Below are 20,522 nucleotides of genomic sequence, written 5' to 3' on the forward strand. Positions count from 1 at the left end.
CGAGATAAGAATTAATGAAAATTTTCAATCTGATCTAATTGAAGATATTTTAATTCATTGAACTATTATGTCGCGTCTGGCTCACGACATCAATGTTCTTTATAGGTATCCCTGTGTCATTTGTCATTGACTCTATATTTTTAAGGGTTGCATTTTATAATACTTTTTTATTACAAAAAAAGAAAAAGAAATATATATAAGTCTATATATTTTCTAATGAAACTCTCTTATGTTTTACAAAAGGAGGTTAGGAAGACGATAAGTTATAACAGTGGAACAAGTGTAGAAAAGTATCACCGAGTATAATGCTTGAAAACGTATACTAGTATAATCCTAAGGACAAGAGAATTCCAATAATTTTGTAGATAGAAAAAAATCCAAGAAAAGTTGCAGATAAGAATGAAAGAAATTTCTAAATCTGGTTTCAACGACTAGATTTCTAAAAAAAAAGAAGAATAGGAAGACAATAGGTGATATTAGTGAAGCAAGAATATGAACATATTATCAAGTTCACTACTTGGCGACCGTACACTTGTACAATCCTAAAAACAAGAACAATTCTGAAGATAAAAAGAATCAAAGAAAAACTGAAAGTAAAAATGGATAAAATTTTTAAATCTAATTTTAACTATGATATCTCAATAAAAAAAGGAAGTTTAGGAAGACAATAAATGATATCAATAATTAAAGAATATGAACGTATCAGTAAGTACACTATTTAGCGACTACACACAACAACAAAAAAAGAAGTTTACAATAGTTGAGTTAACAATAGAATTAACAATAGTTAATATCAATAGAGCAAGTGTAGGAAAATAGGTATCAGCAAGTACATTGCTTGACGACGACCGGCCGGCCGGCCGGCCGGCTTCAGCAGCAACAACAGCAACAGCAACAGCAGTAGCCGGTCGAACGGCGCGCTCGAGAACGGCGAGGGTCCGTGATCGTGTCGATTCGTCCTCCCATTGGCCGAGCGAGTACGCTACGAGAAGACTCTTTGTCCGTTTTTCGTCCGTTCGGTGGCTGCTCAGCCATGGTGGCGGGCGGGCTCGTAGGAGAAACGACTTACGTTGCAGTCGGGGATCCCACAGTCCTCCAGAGCCGGCAGACGGGCGGTGATAATCGTGCTAGCCCTCGCAATCCATCGACATTTAAGCCGAAGAAAACCGGCTTTTTTTCGTAACAATCGTGTTCTCACGAATACAATTGGAAGAGAAACGAAACCAAAAAACAAAAGAAAAAAAAAAGAAAGAAAGCAAGCAAGCTTATTTTTATAACTTTCGAGTGCGTAACAGCTTCTCAACAGAGTAAGAACAGAGTGTCTTAGACCCCCACGTGGATGTCGATTGGGGAAAGAGAAAATCATAAGGTGTTTGATACCATACCACCCCATCATTTTTTCGGAGGCTCTTCTCATTCGGTACGTACCCCGGGGACTCTTTCGTCTGACGAATAGAGAATCCACCCCCCTTATCTCTCACTGATCGACTTTCTAAAACATGAAGAACGACGTGAAAATGTTCGTCAAGTATTAACGATGACAGTCACATATCGGTCTGTATTCTTTTTCTTTTTTGTCTTCTCTTTCGCTTCCTTTTTTTCTTTTTTTTAGTAGTTTTGCGTAATTTTTTGTAGAAAGATATATAATATATATGTGTATGTATGTGTGTTTATATGTGTATGTGTGTTTAAAAAGAAAGTCAGATTAGATATAGGAAAGGCGGCAAAATTTGATTTCCATTCGATTTAATACTAACGTCGATGAGAAGGTTGATTCGATCGTCTGGAAGGAGAAAGGCCATTGTTAGATCAAAGATAAAGAAGAGAAGGAAAGCGATTGCCCTTCGTGGTATCGTCGAGAGTGCTCACCTTGAGAGCCTTGATCGTACAGACTAAGGAAAAGAGCAAAAAAGATAGAGAGATAGAGATAGAGAGAGAGAGAGAGAGAGAGAGAGAGAGAGAGAGAGAGAGAGAGAGAGAGAGAGAGAAAAAGAGAACAAGAGAAAGAGAGAGAACGAGAGAAAGAGAGAGATAGATAGAGAGTGAGAGAGAGTGAGAGAGAGAAATTATTGTTCGCATATGAATACAATGAAGGTAAGGCCGGTCTCCTTCTTAAAACAACTCGCCACCCGTTATATAGCGACGTTCTCCCGCGGATCTCGACTTCCTGCGACGACCTTCGGCATTGACTTGTATCATTCGAACGTCGCGAAGACTTGCTGTCGTCCATGACTCTTCGTATCGGTGCGGCGGTTTTGTTTTTTTTCCTTTGACAAAAAAAGAGGAAGAAGAAAAAAAGAAACAAAAAATAAGATAAAAGAAGAAAAAAAATTGAGATCAAAATTGGGCGAAAAAATAAAAAGAAAAAATTTTTTCTTCGTTTTAAAAATAACGTCATTCGTTCGTCACTTTTCTTTTTTTTTCAATTTTCGACAAATAAATCAAGAACGAAACAATAAATCTGTCGTTCATTCAGAAATTGTACGTTTGCAAGGAATATATTATGTATTATATATGTCTACATATATATATATATGTCTGTGCACATATATGCACATGTGTATATATACACACATACGTTTAGACGTATACGTAGAGTCGAGGAAGGGAACGTTTTAGTCTTCTTGGAGCGTTAGTCGGGGACGTTCGCTGTACATGTCCTGTACAAACTCGGCGTATGCCTCACGCGCGGACAACGCTTCGGTCAAGGTCGCAGTCTGCACGTTTAACGTTCTTTTTGCACGTTCTCTTTCCATGCTTTCTACAGGGTGTCCTGAACGAGACCAGTAATTCGATCGTTGTCGTTGAAGATACTACTGACAATAAGATGATGATATCTCATATAAGATGATACTGAATTTCATTTTTGTTTTTTGTTTTTTAATAATCTATTTAATAATTATCTTTTTATAAACATTTAAAAAAGTTTATAATAATATTTATTTCATTCAGAAATTTGCAATTGTTTTTTTTTTTTTCATTTTTTTTTCTCGTTTTTTTCTATGAAGATCTCACACATACTGCGTCGAGATTTGGTAACTCTACCACCGTTGGCGAAATGTGACAGTCAATGGGGTAAGAGTTTCCGTCCCTCGGCGCGAAATGCATATATACCAGTCGCCATGTTTTTTCAGAACAATTGATGAAAACTACGTAAATTATGGTTTCGTATCTATGGTTGTTTAATATATGTGTGTTATATATATATATACACACGTAAATAGTCTTGAAAGGTGTACGTAAGTATGGTGGTAAGTAACGTTTGTCTATGTACATTTAACAAAACTCATAAATGAATAAAACTGAAATAATTTTACATAAATTTAAGATGAAATTTATTTTATTTTTATCGGTCTCCACGTGTACATGATTATCAAGTAGGAAAAAAATTGACAAACAAAAATGTCTTACCATCTGATATCAAAATATGTGTATCATTGATTCTGGAAAGTAAGTCGATAAATGTTTCAAAAGCGCGATTTACTTTACCATGTCGTCATTCTTTATAGCGGACTGTCGCAAGATGGCGATATCATCAATATTGCGAGGCATCGCCATGATGAAGAAATTGATCTCTTTGTGCGTCGCTACGAGTGTATCGCGCCTCAGTCGCTTACTGCCTTGACGTTGGTGTGTTTTTGTTACGTTTTACTGTGTTCATCGTGTATCGTTATCATTTTTGTTTCCTTTAAGAACATGCCTCGTGTACCGTTAATATCGTTACTTTTATTTTTTTCTATTATTTCTATGGATTTCGCTGGATCTGCAAAAAGAACAGTAAGTAATATTCAGGTGCTTTAATTTGTTACGGAAGTTACATACGTACGAAGTTATTAAGTTACTTTGGAACGTGATTTAATCATAAAGCATTGTTATAAGTTCGATCGGAAATAAAATTTGTATGATTCACTCCTATGACTTTGAACCATTCGTAATCATAAATTCTTTATCGTTTTGCGTTTATAATTGTATTTATTTTTAGATATATTAATTTCTGTCATTTGTTTTGCTTTTTTCTTAAAGATATATCTGCGGTATACCATAACCTTTTTTCTTTTTTTCACTTTTCGTTTAACATGAAATATATCAGTTGAAACCGATAATAAATTAAATGACATGTGATTAGTCGTATCTGTAACTACACTTTACCTTTGTTTGTTAATCTAATCTGAATTACGTCATTAGATTATTTACCCATGGATAAATACTTTAATAGAATAAATTATCTATGTAATTATAGTATTTTTTCGGAACTAATAGTTTATAATGGATTTGCGTACATGTTAATTACTTATAATAATAATGATTGTTTATAGATCCTTCAATGGAAAATTCGAAAAGCGCGTTTTTTACGTCCGCCATCTTTCTTTCATTTCGTTTTCAGATTTTCTATTGGTCCTTGACGTTTGTTTATGAATTACGATCTTTGTGCAATCGTTTCATATTTTATATGTAAATAAATTTCGATTAGATTTAACGAAATTTATATAAGATGACAAATAAAATTTTTAGATTCTAAAATTTATATATATATATGTCTTCTATCTATAATATATATATATATATATATATATATATATATATATGTGTGTGTGTATATGTATATATATTTGTCTTCAGTTACACTTCGAGGAACGATGCAAAAACAAAAATTGGACTACGATGTATCTAAGAGCAGACGGTTCGAACGATACGTTACATTATCTTTGGGATTTTGGCGGTAAACCATCGATACTAATGGCGCTGACGTCGCTTTCGACGACATTGAATATTGTCTGCGAAGATTTTCTTCAGAAAAAAGATAACTCCGTCATATTTTCGGAAAAACCAACTTACACGATTGGATTTATATTAAATAATGTTAGAGTATCATTAATTTATCTATTTAAAATATCAATAATAATTAAAATTAAAATTCAATGCAATTTATGATAATTCAATTGAAAAATAAATGTACATTTAATTTTTCTTATTTCACGCAAGATTTACGTCATGAATTATAATATTTTTTTGATTATTTTTCTTACAGATTATCGAATTCAACGATGTAAATGATACGGCAGTGATTAACTTAGACAACGTTGCTAATATAAACTTCTTAAAGCCAGAATTCTTTCGTTGGTCGCGCAAATCTTTTTCGATGTTCGGTGATTCCTTTGGTTTGGATATGGAGGGTAACTCTTATAACGATAAACCTATGAATGTCATCAGATACGGGAGTATAAAGTTTTCGGTAAAGTATTTTGCTACATAGAACGATCACAAGAAAAATATTGAATATTTCAAAATATTACAATTTAAAGTCATCGATCGAATGAACAAAATCTTCTTTAAACTTCAGTTTGATGTTTTTATCACTTGTCATTTGTTTTATCAAATAAATAAATGGGGAAAAGATTGTCTGTTAGTGAAAAAAAAGTTTTCATGAAAATGACAACAGAGAAAATAAAAAAAGAGAAAAAAAAAAAAAAGAAAAAAAGAAAGAAAATTTTTGATCGTAGATCCATTAAAATCGGTAAGTAAAGTAAATAACGATCTATTTTCTATATTTCTTTTAGTTAAGAGGATATTACTTCATGGATCATACTGATACAATACCGCATATGTTGCATACCGAAAATGCGACGCTGGTAGATTTAATTTTGGACAATATACAAACGAACGAGTCTTTCTCTAATAGCAGATTTGCTATCGAATTGATGATCGTTGGGGGTGGTGATCCTCATAAATCGATAATCATCGATTCTAAAAAGAATCTGGATGACGAACATACACCAGGTATATTCGAGGTGAGAATTTGAGATATTTAGATTCTCATGTTGAAATTCGATATTTATATTCGACGTGTTTGATATGTGATTATTGATTGTTTGATCTCAGATGATCGAAGTAAGAATGCCGTCCTTCGATAGGCCCGAAGAGGTAGAATACAAAAGTGCATATTTGCAATGGAGACCAGTGTCTTATGTATCGGCAAATCGAGATATCGCTGATTCAACGGAAATAGTACAGTATCGATCATCGAATGTAAATGATCATATAACTGCCATCGAGAACTCTATGCTCTATTGTTATTACGGAAATGAAGCTAAAGAACTGCTAATTCAAACGCTTCTAATTTCGATTGGATCAAAAGGAGATGGATTTTATAAAAATACTCATTACACAACATGGTAAGACATATAAAAACTTTCAAATTGATTAATTTCTATAAATATGTAAAAAGTAATAATTGCCATCGTGTTTTGTAGGACTTTCATTATTGGATATGGAATACCACCAGACGAGCAGTTTTCTTATTTGGTGATCATGATCATTTCGATCGGACTTGGTCTTCCTCTTATCATTATGTTCCTAACTGGATTATATATGTGTATTCGTAACATGTCCAAACGAAACACTGACACTTATTTAAATCGATGAGCAAATAATAAGGTCAGCCAGAAATCAGGCCATCTAGACTAAACATGACGGATGTACATATATATATATATACATGTATCATGTGCATATATGCATATATATAGTTATAAGGATTTCTAACTGTACTACCAATGAACAACCGAAGTCGAGATTTCTCTCTGCAATTATGCATACTAGCACACGAACAAACAAGTTTATATGGATATTTTTACACGGACGCGTAGTTGCACAGCCGAGCGATGAGAGAGAGAGAGAGAGAGAGAGAGAGAGAGAGAGAGAGAGAGAGAGAGCGAGAGAGAGAGGGAGAAAGAGAGAGAGGGAGAAAGAGAGAGAGAGGGAGAGGCATCGATTAAATGCGAGGAGACTTCACGCGTCTCTTTTATAATGTTCTACGCACGAGATTAATAATTTTTTTTCTTTTTTTCCTTTCCTTTTCTTTTCTTTTTTTTTTGTTCTTTTTTTTTTATTAATAAATTTGTCGTCAGAAGAATCGTATATGTAATTCAATCGCATATGATGATGTAGTATGAGCATTTGCTAGTCAAGTATGGTTTCTATATCTTTAACAGAAATTTCATACAAAGTTTTTCCTTCCTTGCACTCGATTGAGAAAAAGTTAAAAACTAAAAAAAAAACAAACAAAAAATAAACAAAAAATAAAATACGAGTAAGAAATCGTAAAGATAATATGGATCGTCCTTATTTCATTGGATCTAGGGTATAATAACACAAAACCATCGATTCATCACCAAGATGTCGCCGCACAGGACAAGAAAGAATAAGAGCAAGCTGTATCTTAGGACTATCGCGTTCGTCTCTTCTAGGGATCATACATATTTCCTCTGACTAGTGGTGGAGATTGGCGGGCGAGCTTACTAACGGGTCCGGGGTATGGTCGGACGTTCGGAAAGCGTAGCCGAATGTTTTCAGGTAAAGGTAGTATGAGTGGCGCGGTGTGGTACCGTGTTTCTCGATGCCACGCTTCAAAGAGGGTGAGGTGAGGATTGCTGCTTGGTGGGGTACACATTCATTGATCCGTCCGTATTACGGAAGCGAACAGTTCGAGAGCTTACGTATCCTGAGGAGTGAAAAACGGTAAGAGAGAGAGAGAGAGAAAGAGAGAGAAGTGGGGGGAAAGAAAGAGAAAGAGATTCAAACATGATGGCGTAGTAAAAGAGTTAGGTTGATATGATGATCTATATTTTTCAAATCGATTCCTTCTTGGTTCAGAATATTTGGTGTAAATCAATTAAGAGACATATCAAGTACGATCGATCATTTACATAACGCGTAGGGGCTGGTCAGCCGTGACGCATCACCGTTTCATTGACGTTCTCCATTGAGAAGATATCGATGCGTCGTATCCTTCGATTCTTGTTTCATCTTCAGCAAGTAGAGTAGCTACATATTATGTCTGGCCTGGTGGAAGAAGAAGAAGAAGTGAAACGAATTTCGTCGGATTGAGTAGTCGGTAAGAGAGTAAGAGAGAGAAAGAAAGCGAGTGTGTATATGTGTAATACGTAAAATGTATACACGTGTGAATATGTATGAGTGAGGTAGATAGAGAAATAGATAAAGAAAAAAGCTTTGAGGATTTGGAAAAGCTCGAGCAGATCTCTCGGCGCAAGCAGGGTAGTGTCGGGTCTAAGAGAGGGGGTTGTTGCGAACGGTGCGGTTATAAAAGGTGGAATAGTGGGGGAAGAGAGAGGGGTAGCGCCACGAGAACTAGTTCTCACAGAGTCCGCTGCGCGAGTTTGGCGCGTGGCGATGCAGTAACGTCCGCGTCGCTCGGTTCGTCTGTGCCGTGACAGTCCTCCCGGAGCGAGCTTTTCGTCGTCGCGAAAAACAAGTGGTGTGTAGAGAGCAAGAAATAAAAAGAGAGAAAGAGAAAGAGATAGACAGACATAAAAAGAGAAGTGTAAGAAGCAAATGAATAGAAAGAGAAGGGAAAAGGATAACAGCGACGAACGTTTTCTTTTCTGTGCGAAACTACGGTAGGAGTTGGTTGAGGAGGCGTAAAAGAAGAATAGGAGATATAGAAGAAAACGGAGAGATAGAGAGGTAGAGATAGATATAGAGAAAGAGAGAAGGAGAGGGATATAAAGGTAGCGCGCGCGCGCGCTCGTGTATGTGTCGGATAGAACCGAGGAGTAGGAGAAAAGAAAAGGAGTCAAAGGGACAGCATCGGTGCGTCGTCGTTTCTGAAGGAAACGTCAGTGTAGAGGAAATAAAAAGTGTATCGTAGGAGGGTGCGAGTGGTGGGGGAGGAGGCGAAGGAGAAGGAGGAAGAGGTGGAGGTGGTGGCGAAGAGAGGAGGTTCGACGGAGGAGACGGTCTGACGTAGGGCAGTGCGGCTAGAGCGGGCGAACCGCGCGTCCTACCCTTCGCTCCCACCACCCTTCGCCCTTGTCGTCCTCGGTGCGATCCTCGGCGCGGCCAGCAGCAGCGGCACCACCACTACCTCCATCGTTACAGTCCACTAATACTACCACCATCGTTACTACCACCAATACTACCACCACCATCAGCAATACCACTACCACCATCAGCAGCAGCGTTTTCGTCATAAGCACGTAATCATCAGCACTACTATTAGCAGCAGCACTATTTTGTCATCGGTACCACTAAGTCCTGTCACCGTCGCCGTCGTCATCCTATCGTCGTTGACGACGACGTCGATGCCAGCGAGCTTCTTCTCTTCTTTGTCCTCAAGCTAAAAGAAAAGGGATCATCGTGCGCAGCAACGCGATCAATTCCGGCTGGTTGCGCCGCTCACGCGCGGCCGTTACGGTCTCATCGCTAACAACGAGAAAGCAAGAAGAAATGACGACGGCGAAGCTGCCGAAGCGGTACCGATAACGGCAGGCCGAATGATGTTGTCGCAAAGCAAGTTCTACGCTCTCTTCATTCACTACACGTTCGTGTAGCGCGACACGGGGCGGGTCCTTCTTGTCGCTGCGCTGAACAGAAGAAGAACGGAGGAGGTGAAGGAGTTGGAAGAGGAGGAAGAGGAGGACCTGGTGAAGAAGAAGGAGAAGAAGAGAAGGAGAAGAAGAAGGAGGAGAAGGAGGACGAAGTGTGTTGGAGAAAAGAGAGGAAGACAGTGAAACTAGAGCCAAAGTCGGTACGTAAGAAATGCGATAAAAAAAAAGAAGATGGGAAGGAATAAAGAGAAGATAAAGAAAGGGAACGAAGTATATAGAGAATATAACGTGATCGTTCTCGGTGATAGGGAGTTAGGAACAGAGTTAGGAAGTTACAGTGTTCAGTGAGAAAGAGAAGAGATAAAAGAGAAGGATCAAGTGCGTCGTCATATCGGCTCTGTGCTTTACTATTGCTTTTCTTCGAGAGAAAATGAGAGGGAAGAGAAGTAGGAGATAGAACAGAGGATAGAGAAAAGGATAAACGCGAGGATACAAATTCTGCAGTGTGCACATTTATAATTTGCCACGTCGTGTGTGTATGTGTATCCCTATTTTTCTCCCTCCCTCTTTCTCTTTTGCTCTCTTTCTCTTTCTCTCATTCATGATATTCGTATATATAAATATATAAATATATACATATTTATATGCATACGCTTATGTATTCGTACATATATATTATAATTTTCGATAAAAACGGATCAAAAAGACTTTTCTTCCGATCGTAAATGTGCCATTTATATGTCTTTCTGTATCTGTCTGTTTGCCTATCTTTCTATTTCTCTTTCTCTCTCTCTCTCTCTCTCTCTCTCTCTCTCTCTCTCTCTCTCTCTCTCTTACTCACTCACTCTCTCTCTATAAGTTTTTTTGCATGGTGACGCGTCCGTGTGTTTCTAGTTTATCCACATGCCAGCCCCAGTCATTGATTCTACTACTTGAAGTAGTAGCGTCCAAGTGTGCTCAGACTCGATGGAAAGTAGTCGAGCCGCGTGGTGTAGGGCGGCGCGGTGGTGCTCCTCCCGATGGTGGCGCCATCATGTCACTTTATTCTAGCTTGGCTAATATAGCGGCACCCTTCTTCGTGGAACCACGGCCACGTCGTTGTCGTCGTTATGTCTCGTGCAAATAGGCGTGTTGACATGAGATGAATAGAGATAGACAGAGAGACGGAAGGCAGAGAGTAAGAGAGAGAAAAAGAGAGAGGGAGACAGGAAGAGAGTGCTCTTGAGAAGCATGCCTCTTTTGAGAAGAGCATGCCTGGTTGAAAATCCAAGATAGATAGAAAAAGAGAGGAAAAGAGAGAGAGAGAGAGAGAGAGAGAGAGAGAGAGAGAGAGAGAGAGAGAGAAAGAGAAAGTCATCTTATTCGAGTGGAGCGCGCGCGATCGAATCGCATGAAGTGCCACTGGCGCAAAAGAGACTCTGCGATATATCGATCGACATCGTCATTGCGCTTACGGATCGAACGAACCTAATTTTTTTAATTTTTTTTTATTTCTTTTTACTACGAAAGATAATTGTAAGGAACCATGGAAAATTTTAGTTTGATTATTTTTCAAGTTTTTATTTTTTGTCCTCAATCTCTTTCTATCTCTCTCTATCTCTCTCTTTCTCTTTCTCTCTCTCTCTCTCTTTCTCTCTCTTTCGTCTCCTCCTTCATTTCATGAAAATTACTTCCCCAGTGAATACGCGCAAGTTGCGTGCTCGTTTCTCGCTCTCGGTGACCTTCCTTTGCGCGAAAATTGCGGGATCGATACGGGCCGTGCACGATTTGCTTGAACGTCTAACAGCGATATCGATCACCAACAAGGGCCTCGCGTCTCTCCTCTTTCTCTCTTTCTCTTTCCAACAGACGAACCATTCGTGAGGACCTTTCTAGGGTATGCGTATATCGCAACGAAGAATCTGAGGACACGTCTGACTTGCAATATCCGTCTCTTTCTTCTTCTTCTTCCACTCCCTCTTCCTCTCTCTCTCTCTTTCTCTTTTTCTCTTTTTCTCTTTCTTTCTTTCTCTATATTTCTCTGTCTCTTTTCTTAGGACTATTTCCGAAGAGAGAATAGTATAGGAAGGACACGCGTTAAGAACGCGACCGAGTTACCGATTCCAGCTTGTTTTGGAAGGATTCCAAGAGAAGAGGCGTGATACGATAACGTGTGCCTGTCTCTCTCCTGACGAAAGTTCGTCAATTTTAATGTCTACTCGTTCAAACTCTCCACCATCGATCGATCAGATCAATTGCATGTCTTTATTACCATATTATATATATATATATATATATATATATATATATACATACATACATACACACATACGTACATGCCTTACTATTACTGGAATGTCGAAACCATTTATTTATTATTTTTTCTTTTTCTTTTTCGAAGAGAATATGTATACTAATTTCATGTCGTCCGTACTCGTGCTTGAGCTATACTACTTAAAATATTCTTTTTTTTCCAAATAACGATGAACAAAATCTATTTTTCCTTCTTCTATTCCTGCTCCTAGACTCCTTCTACTCCTAGACTATCGTCATTAAAATCAAGTTTAGCTAAAAATCAATCGGTTCGCTCTCTACTCGTACTAGTCTGGTGACTTGTTTTCTTTTATCCGTAGAAGTTAGTAAATTTATCTCTTTTGGTAAATAAATTATCGTTTGTTCGCACGTAATGTCAGAGGTCGCGAAGACCGATTTATGCCCAGTCCTGCTCCTTCTGAAGAGACTCGCACGAACATCCTCCTCTGGTATGACGTACGAACGTATCTTTCGATTCATTTTTTTCAACACACACACATACACATACATCATTTAAATGTCCACCTTTGTAGATATTTATTAACAACTTCGGAATATTAAGGAAAGATACGATCCCGATGTTCGTTGTTTTGTACCATTCTTATTTTCACGTTATTTTTATTCATCTTTTAGATCAGTGAAACATTTTCTTCTTTTTTCTTTTCTTTTCTTTTTTTTTATCTTTCTTCTTTGAATAAGTACATAAGAGCTTCAGGTTTGGCGTTGGCAGTGCAAAGATTTGGCTCGCTGCCTGTTCTACTGACTCGAATTCGCTCGAATCTTCTCTATTTCTTTTTATTTTATCGCAACCTCGAAAATGAGGAAGGATTTCTATTGCTGTAATCATTAAATGATTATTTATTAATATTTGTTCGATAATAGAATGATAATAATTGTGATAGATGTAATTTGTCAATCGGTTTGAATTTTTATTCTTTCTCTTTCTCTCTCTCTCTCCTTCTCTCTCGTTCTGTTTTTGAATTTTTGTGAAAAAAAAAGAAAAAAGAAAAAATGAAAAATATAACGAAGGATATGACGTCAATCGTGAAATGGCTTTATTAATATTGCTGTTTCTTTCTGTTTTCTTTTTTTTTGTCTTCTTTTTCCTTTTTCTTTTTACATAGAAAGTACCATAATAACGATGTATGGCGTTTAACAATTTAAATTTGTCAGATCATTTTAATTCGTGTTCTCTCTTTCTTTTAATTTTTTTTTTCAAATCTAATTTTTATTATCTTGTTCTTTTTTCTTTTTTTTTCTTTTTATATTCCTCTACTAAAAATTTTTTTTCCTTTACCTCTCTCGTTACAACGATATTAGTATTACGTTACACGACAAAAGTTAGGAAATAAATAGGAAGGGTGGAAAGTAGTTTGTAAGGTAGTAGGGCTTTTTAAAGGGCGAGCCATGAAAGGATGAAGAAAGGAACGGACGTATGGACGGATAGACAGACGAACGAACGAACGAACGAAGGGGAGCAACAGGTGCTCTCCATGCTTGCTTTGGTACTGACTTTCGAGTGCAAGTGTACCGGGATGAGTGCGACCGTACTTCGAAGAGTGCAGGTTTATACGCGATCGATTATTCTCATACGAAAAAAAAGGAAAAAAAAAAGAACGACGGCTAGACATTCCGCCCCACGATTTTTTCGACTACCTCAAGTAGCATAATCTTCTCTAAACGTTTTCTCCTTTATAACTCGACCAATTATTAATTATTATCCAATTTTTTTTTTCTTGATCGTTTTATAGAAATGTATACGACTGTATTGTTTATTCGACTTTTTTCTTTCTTTCTTTGTCTATTTCGATCGTATTACTTCTTTTCCTTTTTCTTCTGCCTCTTTTTTTATCACACTTTTTTTTATATATAGATATATTGTTTTGCTTATATATAGATTATTGTATGCTTTTCAATTTGGATATTATACTTTAATTATAAATTTATATTATTCTTTTTTTTTTTTTACTTATATTATTTTTTATAGTAAGATTTCGAGATAGTCGATACATTCGTTAAACATATATAATAAATTTAAATAATAAATTTTGTAATTGAGTAAATAGGAACGAATGATAATCTCCCTCGTATGAGTATCACATAATTTTATTTTATATTTTATATTTGAGTTTCTCTTTTATATTGTGAACATAAACGGAATCGAAAGTAATTTATATATATATATATATATATATATATATATATATATATACATATATATATAAAATAGTATAGATGAATAATATTTTTTACAACGATTCGTCTAATCCAATAGTGCGCCGAGTCATCGGCTTTAATTTGATTGTTGGGTACATATATACATACAACATATATACACATATATGATCGCAAACCACGAACAAGAGGCTTGTATATAATCCCCTTTCGGTTAATGACAAAACCCTATGCGGCATTAATCCTGAACGTTTAATTATAATCGAAATTACCATGAAAACAGGCGTGGATTTTAATACGATTGGAGGTCAGTCGGTCGATTGGCTCTACCATAACGTATTAAAGACATTTTTTTATATCAAATTGTTACTTTGAGAAATTATACTATTCGTGAATGTGCTGTTTGGTATGTTTTTTTTTCTTTTTTTTTTTTTTTTAATAATTCTTCAAAGAATCATCAACGTAGTCGTAACAATTTATAACATTCAATCATCATAAAAATATTAATTGTGAATAGGGAAGAAACAAAAAAAAAAGAAATGGGAAAAAGATCGTGTGAGGTAGCGTGGACGATTCGTGACGTAATTGCGCGGAAGTAGTACAAGTCAATTTCGTATCAGACAATTAACAGTCACCGCCATCAAAATGCATTAACCACACGTATCACTCTCTCTCTCTCTCTCTCTATATATATATATATATATATATATACTATATATATATATATATCTATATACGATATACGATATATATATCTATATATCTATATACTTGACGTTGAACACATATTCGATCGAATATGTGTCGTGTTTCTTTGAATACTTTTTTTTACTCCTTTTTTATTCTCATTTTTATATTATATTTTGTTGAATCGATCGATGATCACGACGACGACGAGTCTACGGGTAAGTATATTTCTCAACGTGAGGAATCCTTCGTCATTGAAAATTCTCGATAAGAGAGTTTAGAAATAACGTCGAGACGTACTAGTAGTTGTGATGGTGATGGTGTTCGTGGTGTTAGCTTTAGTGTTAATAGTAATGGCAGTGATATTTGTGGTTGTGCGACAACGATGACAACGACACGACGACGACAACGACGACGGCGATGATGACGGCGACGGCGACAACGGCGACGGTAGCGTCAGTGGTTCGTCGTCATGGCAACGTTTTTCCGCAACGTACCCGGCCTGATTCGTGACGTCATGCGACGTCGGCGTCGGCATCGAGCCGCCGCCGCGCCACTCGACAGAGTGGCTCGACAGAGATAAAGAGAGTGAGAGAGAGAGAGAGAGAAGATAGGAATAGATTTTCTTTACCGGTGGCTTCCGGTGGAGCCACTGTACGTTCTGCTTTTCATCAAGATGGCGGATAGGTCACACACAGGAATATGTTTCGATAAATTGTAATGCAATATGTTACGAAAAATTTTCGTCGTTTTATCTTGACAAAATATACACGTGAAAATTTCACTTCGTGAAATGTCTTGTTCTAATACGTAATAACATCACCATTTTGAAATTCATTTAAAATTATTTTATCTTTTTCGCGATCGTTAACCTCAGTAATAGCTTATAAATAACTTAACGATTAATTGCGAACTCTTCGTTCGCGAAATTTTATTTTCATGAAATTTTTATTCTCATAAAATTTATCGAGATTTAATACGTACGCCTTGACGCGGTATATCGATCGTCCACATTGAAACTGGCAAACGTATTTAAAAGCATTACCCTATAAAATATTTTCTAAAGACGTTAAGAGGAGTATATATGAGTATATATGAGTATATATGAGTATATATATATACATATGTACATATATACATATATACATATATACATATATACATATATACATATATACATATATATGGGTGTATGTGTATATGTAGATTTATCTGTATATATTCACATATAAAACTATCTTATAGGTATTATCTTTGAGGCATAACTTCCCTTACATTTTTCATTCTTTTCCTCGTGTGCGTACCAAAATTCTTTAGGTCGATTTCCCTTAAGAACTTCGAACTTCTTTAAAGTCATATATATATATATGTAACCAACGTTCGATCGTAAATGCGTTGCTCTCTCACTCGCTCGACAAGCGACCTCCTTTTTCCGTCGCAACGTATATACATGCATATATATACGTGTATGTATGCATGCATACATACATACATACATACATACGATTCTCTTACAACTCTTTCTTTTTCTTTTTTTATTATTTTATTTTATTTCCTTCTACTAAAACGTTTCCTATTCTTCGATAGATCGTCAATAAAACAAATAAAAAAGAAATAAAAAAATATAGAAAGGAAAATTAAAGAAAGATAAAATATATGAAATCAAATATAAAGGGAAAAAACAATAAGAAGAGAGAGAGAGAGAGAGAGAGAGAGAGAGAGAGAGAGAGAGAGAGAGAAAGAGAAAGAGAAAGAGAAAGAGAAAGAAAAAAATAGTAGATTGATAAAGCTCTTTGGAGAAATACACAGGATGTATCAAAAGTTCCTAGCTGATATTAAAAATCAAGTTACTCTTTTTCGAATATTTTCAGACTGATTTCTTTTTGTTTCCTCTTTAGATTGCGAAACCACAAGACTAGCTTGTCAGTTTGTAAAACTACAAATCTAAGTACAATTCTAAAAAGTCTTGGAAAGAATTAATTTGTAAAATCATTTAGGAAGTTTTGGTCCACCTAAGAATTTTTGATCCAGCCTGTATTTCTACGATGATGATGACGACGACGATGACGACGACGACGACAACGGCGACGATGATCCCTGGGCGAAAGGGTACTCGTGCCGTGTCTTTCTTTCGCTAGGAGTATGTCACTCTAATTGGATTACTAATCAAATTAAAAGGCGTCCAGAGTCGTGGATAGTAGGAAGAGAAAGACGATGAGGAGGCTGATGTTAGTATTGGTGGTAGTGGAAGGAGCGAGGACGGGGGACTGGATAAATTGGGGTGGGATAAATTGAAGATGAGAGACGTGTGGGGATATAATTTCACGATAGTTTACGACTCGGTCGTGTTCGTAACCGATCGTGTATTTTCGTTTTCAGTCGATTCAATGATATCGAAGGGAAACTTCATCTTATGTTTTTTCCTTTTTTTTTTATTTTTTTTTCGTTTCCATACATTTTCTTTTTTTTCTTCTTTCTTTCTTTTTTTAACGGTGTTACATAGATGGATTCGTGTCGTTGAGGGATTTTCTCTTGGCGCCGCGACGCCGCCATTACCAACGACGACGACGACGACGATGATGCCGATGCATAAGCGTGTGACCGAGTTCCGCCGGAATATGATCGACCGCGCGAAACTCGGTCAAAGACCACCGACACCTTACCTCCGCTCATGTTCGAGACTTTCCACCATTATTTTCTTTCCAATATTTCATTTTAATTTTATGATAAAAAAAAAAAAATGAGGTAAGAATTAAAGGAATATTAATTTGTTTTAATTTTTTTCAAAGGAGAGAAAAAATGGAGAAAAAGCAAAAGGAGGATAGAATGAAATGAAGAATTTGTTTATTTTTCTTTCTTTCTTTTCTTTTCTTTTTCTTAAAAGTATTAATTGAATCATTGTAGTCGAAAGTGTGGACGTGATAAATCGAGAAAAAAAGATTTCTTATAAATTTTTTTTCTTTGCTGAAAGATTATACCGATCAGGTCGTAACTGTATTATGTTTTTTCTTTTTTTCTTTCTCTCTTTCTTTTTTTTCTTTCTCATTGTTAGATCCATCAAAACGTTTAGAGAGATACGTTAGAACGTGTTTGACGATTCACCTGTAATAGACGGTCTAGTGTGGACAGTCGATTCTATGTTAACGTGGTGTACCAGTTCGTCGTGCCCAAGTGGGTCGCCTGAATGCACAAGGTCGTGGAGTTTTTAATCTAGAACAGCTTGCGCTCTACGTAGAAAATAAGTTACACGAATGCGACAGTGTAAAAGTAGATAGTTAGATCGTTGATTAACATCGATCGAAATACATTTCGATCTTATTTTCTCGATGAGTTATTTGTCGTCAACGAGAAAAAAAAAGAAAAAAAAAAAGGAAAAGAAAAACCAATGAATTATTTTGAATTAATTATACTTTTTTTTCAAATCCTAGAAACTCGTATCGTAAACAAAAAAATTATGTTTATCGCAAAAAAGTGGATTATCCGATTAAGCTACCTTTGCCATTAAAACATGAACGATCGAGATTCTACTGTATTGCTTGCTTGGTAAACATGGGAACGGTTCCATGCTACTTTCGCGAAAGTAGAAAAGTTTCCATGATTCTTGAATGGTATCGAGCGACACGGTAAAGTAGGCAATTATTTTTTCTACCGTTTGCATGTGACAAATCGAACAAAAACACCTTCTTGCCTTTATAATTAATCATAAATTTTTATATTTCATTTGAACGTGCAATTTTACAAATTTCACTTTTAATCTTTTTTCAGGGATAGATAGAGATAATTAAATAGATAGATAGATAAATATAAAAAATAATAATCAATTTAAACTTTTGGAATTAAGTATGATCATAATCGATAAGAAAAACATTCAGGTTAGTGATGAATATACGTGAAAGACATAAAATTTTTTTACAGTCATAAAGTTGGACTGAAGTTCAATGATTTTATGATAAATACGAATAGGAAAAAGTAATAATCTAATGATAAGAATTATCTATAATGAAATACGAAAGTTCGTTAAGAAAAAGGATATCAAAGTAACGCGTGGTTAAATTCGAAATAATAGATGATTCGCGCGGGAGAAAGATGGCCGTTAGATGCAGAGGTATCTACGAGGAACGGGGTGTGTCAGCATTTTAACCCACTGTCCTCATTTTTGTGTTGCAGATAAGAATCGACCGACACGAAGAGCAGACTATGTTATTTCGGATAACGGATTGATCGCACCCGTCGCTTCATTCACACGTGAGTAGATAAATTTGAAAGAGAAAAAAAAGAGAAGGTAAAAAAAGAAAGAAAAGGAAAAAAAATCAAAGAAAAACAAAAATAAGGGAAGGGTAAAAAAAAACCAATTGATAAAATTGATTGAAATAATTGATATATACGTGCGTATATACATATACATATACATATATAATATTGGATACACTGAAGGAGAATCGAATAATCCCAGTTTTATACACAAATATATATATATATATATATATATATATATATATATATATATATATATTTCTCTCTTTCTCTTTGACTGAAATATAAATGAAGCATCGTTATGATCTCGACAGAAATGTTCTCTTTAGCTTCTCCGACCAAATATTAATGAAAAAAGTTCGTTAGTGAGCTCACGAGACTGCAGTTTCTCTTTCTCTCTCTGTCGGTCTCTCTTTTTCTCTTTCTCTCTTGCTTTCGCGGGAAAATCAATGTTTCCAAGCGTCGGACGAGTTTCGCGAGCTTCGCCATATGTGACTTTGCCATGCTATTCGCTTCGTAACTCGACTATGTTCCAAAAGAACGATGAGCTGGCAATTCGATTCATTTTATAGCTGTACGAGTTAATCGACGTAGGAAACTTCCTATCGAATGTGTATATATGTATGTATGTATGTATTACATATATATATATATATATATATATATCTATATATACATATATGTAAATATATTGCGTGAACGAGTTTCAAAGGATGATGAGGTGTATGCTTGGAAGTAACTTTTTGCGAAAAACTTTTCCAACGTCGTTTGATTGTTAACCACGTGGCGTCTCGCACGAGACTAGATGTGAAAAATAAACAAGAAAATTTTTTCGTTGGAACGATCCTACTAAAAATAATTGTGAATTATTCAATTAGAGAAATGTCTATATATTTTGGAGACATTGCAAGAGAAAGAAAGATATTAATGATTAAAAAAAAAATTTTTTCGTTGTCATCTATTTCCATTGATGTGAAAATCTATTAGAAAAGATTCAAAAATTATTCGATTTAAAAATTCTCCCGCCCCCCCTTCTTTCTGTTTATCTTTCTATCATTTCGTACGGAAGTTATATAAAAAAGAATTTTAACAACAAATATATCCTTTAAAAATCTATTAAAAGAATTGAAAAATTATTCGCAAAATTTATATGAAAACAAAAAAAGTTTTATGTATACTCTACTTTTAGCGGATAGGGAAAATAAAAAAAAAATAGAAAAAATAAACGAAAAAAATATCTTTTTTCTTTTTATAGGTCGGACATGAAAAATCTTGGTTCGCGTTGGACGGTCCCTGACATAGCACGCACTGCTGCAGCGCGTTCGTCATTTCTCGTGGCCATTTCGTCGGAACGAGATTCAGGTAGTATCAGCAGCAGCAGCAGCAGTAGCAGCAGCAGCAGCAGCAGCAACAGCAACAGCAACAGCACCAGCATCAATAACAGAAGAAGGAGCAGCAGAAGCAATATCAACAACAACAGTGTTAGCGAGATAAGAAGGAAAACATATAACAAGAACATCAGTATCAGGGGAAGAAGAAGCAACGAGATCAGAGGGAAAGCTCGCTGTAAGTGCGAGCTCGTGATTGCCGGGAAATCGGAGGTCGTCGAGGTGCTGCAAGGAGGTGCGTTTTTATCCGTCCGATCTAACGTAACGGCGTCGTTTAATCTTATCCACGGAACGAGGAGTTCCGACGTATCGACGCCGAGGAATCACCGGCCCTGGAATCAAGACAATTGTCAGCAGCACCAACAACTGGGTCTCTGTT

The 20,522-nt window shown here is 36.0% G+C and overlaps 2 protein-coding genes across 18 annotated transcripts in view; both read left to right on the top strand.

Moving 5' to 3' along the window:
- Positions 1–3,589: 3,589 nt before the first annotated feature.
- LOC118448743 (glycosylated lysosomal membrane protein) lies at positions 3,590–6,700 on the top strand. 2 transcript variants are annotated; one of them, XM_035882384.2, is made up of 6 exons: positions 3,590–3,777; positions 4,621–4,860; positions 5,030–5,233; positions 5,559–5,789; positions 5,881–6,173; positions 6,252–6,696. In XM_035882384.2, the coding sequence occupies exons 1-6, from the start codon at positions 3,697–3,699 to the stop codon at positions 6,421–6,423; spliced, it is 1,221 nt and encodes a 406-aa protein (XP_035738277.2). In that variant the 5' UTR covers positions 3,590–3,696; the 3' UTR covers positions 6,424–6,696. The 2 variants fall into 2 exon arrangements, with proteins under 2 accessions (XP_035738277.2, XP_035738278.2); XM_035882385.2 differs by lacking the exon at positions 4,621–4,860 and having other exon boundaries at positions 6,252–6,700.
- A 664-nt stretch (positions 6,701–7,364) lies between these two features.
- Positions 7,365–20,522, top strand: part of para (sodium voltage-gated channel paralytic) — a 57,107-nt gene continuing 43,949 nt past the window's right edge. For 8 of the 16 annotated variants that reach the window (XM_085656152.1, XM_035882357.2, XM_085656153.1 and 5 more), the window contains exons 1-3: positions 7,365–9,547; positions 18,669–18,746; positions 20,011–20,522. The exon at positions 20,011–20,522 is cut by the window's right edge and continues 69 nt beyond it. The gene's annotated coding sequence lies outside the window, so the exon portion shown is untranslated. The remainder of the gene's footprint in view (positions 9,548–18,668; positions 18,747–20,010) is intronic. The other 8 variants (XM_035882358.2, XM_035882365.2, XM_035882366.2 and 5 more) reach the window with 1 other exon arrangement.

The sequence above is a fragment of the Vespa mandarinia genome, chromosome 3 (genome assembly GCF_050613455.1).
Source record: "Vespa mandarinia isolate Hongniang chromosome 3, ASM5061345v1, whole genome shotgun sequence".
NCBI lineage: Eukaryota > Metazoa > Arthropoda > Insecta > Hymenoptera > Vespidae > Vespa > Vespa mandarinia.

Coding starts and splice junctions, on each gene's coding strand:
- LOC118448743 (XM_035882384.2), top strand. CDS start 3,697: ATGCCTCGTGTACCGTTAATATCGTTACTTTTATTTTTTTCTATTATT. Junction 4,861..5,029: donor TTGGATTTATATTAAATAAT/GTTAGAGTATCA, acceptor TTTTTCTTACAG/ATTATCGAATTCAACGATGT. Junction 5,234..5,558: donor ACGGGAGTATAAAGTTTTCG/GTAAAGTATTTT, acceptor TATTTCTTTTAG/TTAAGAGGATATTACTTCAT.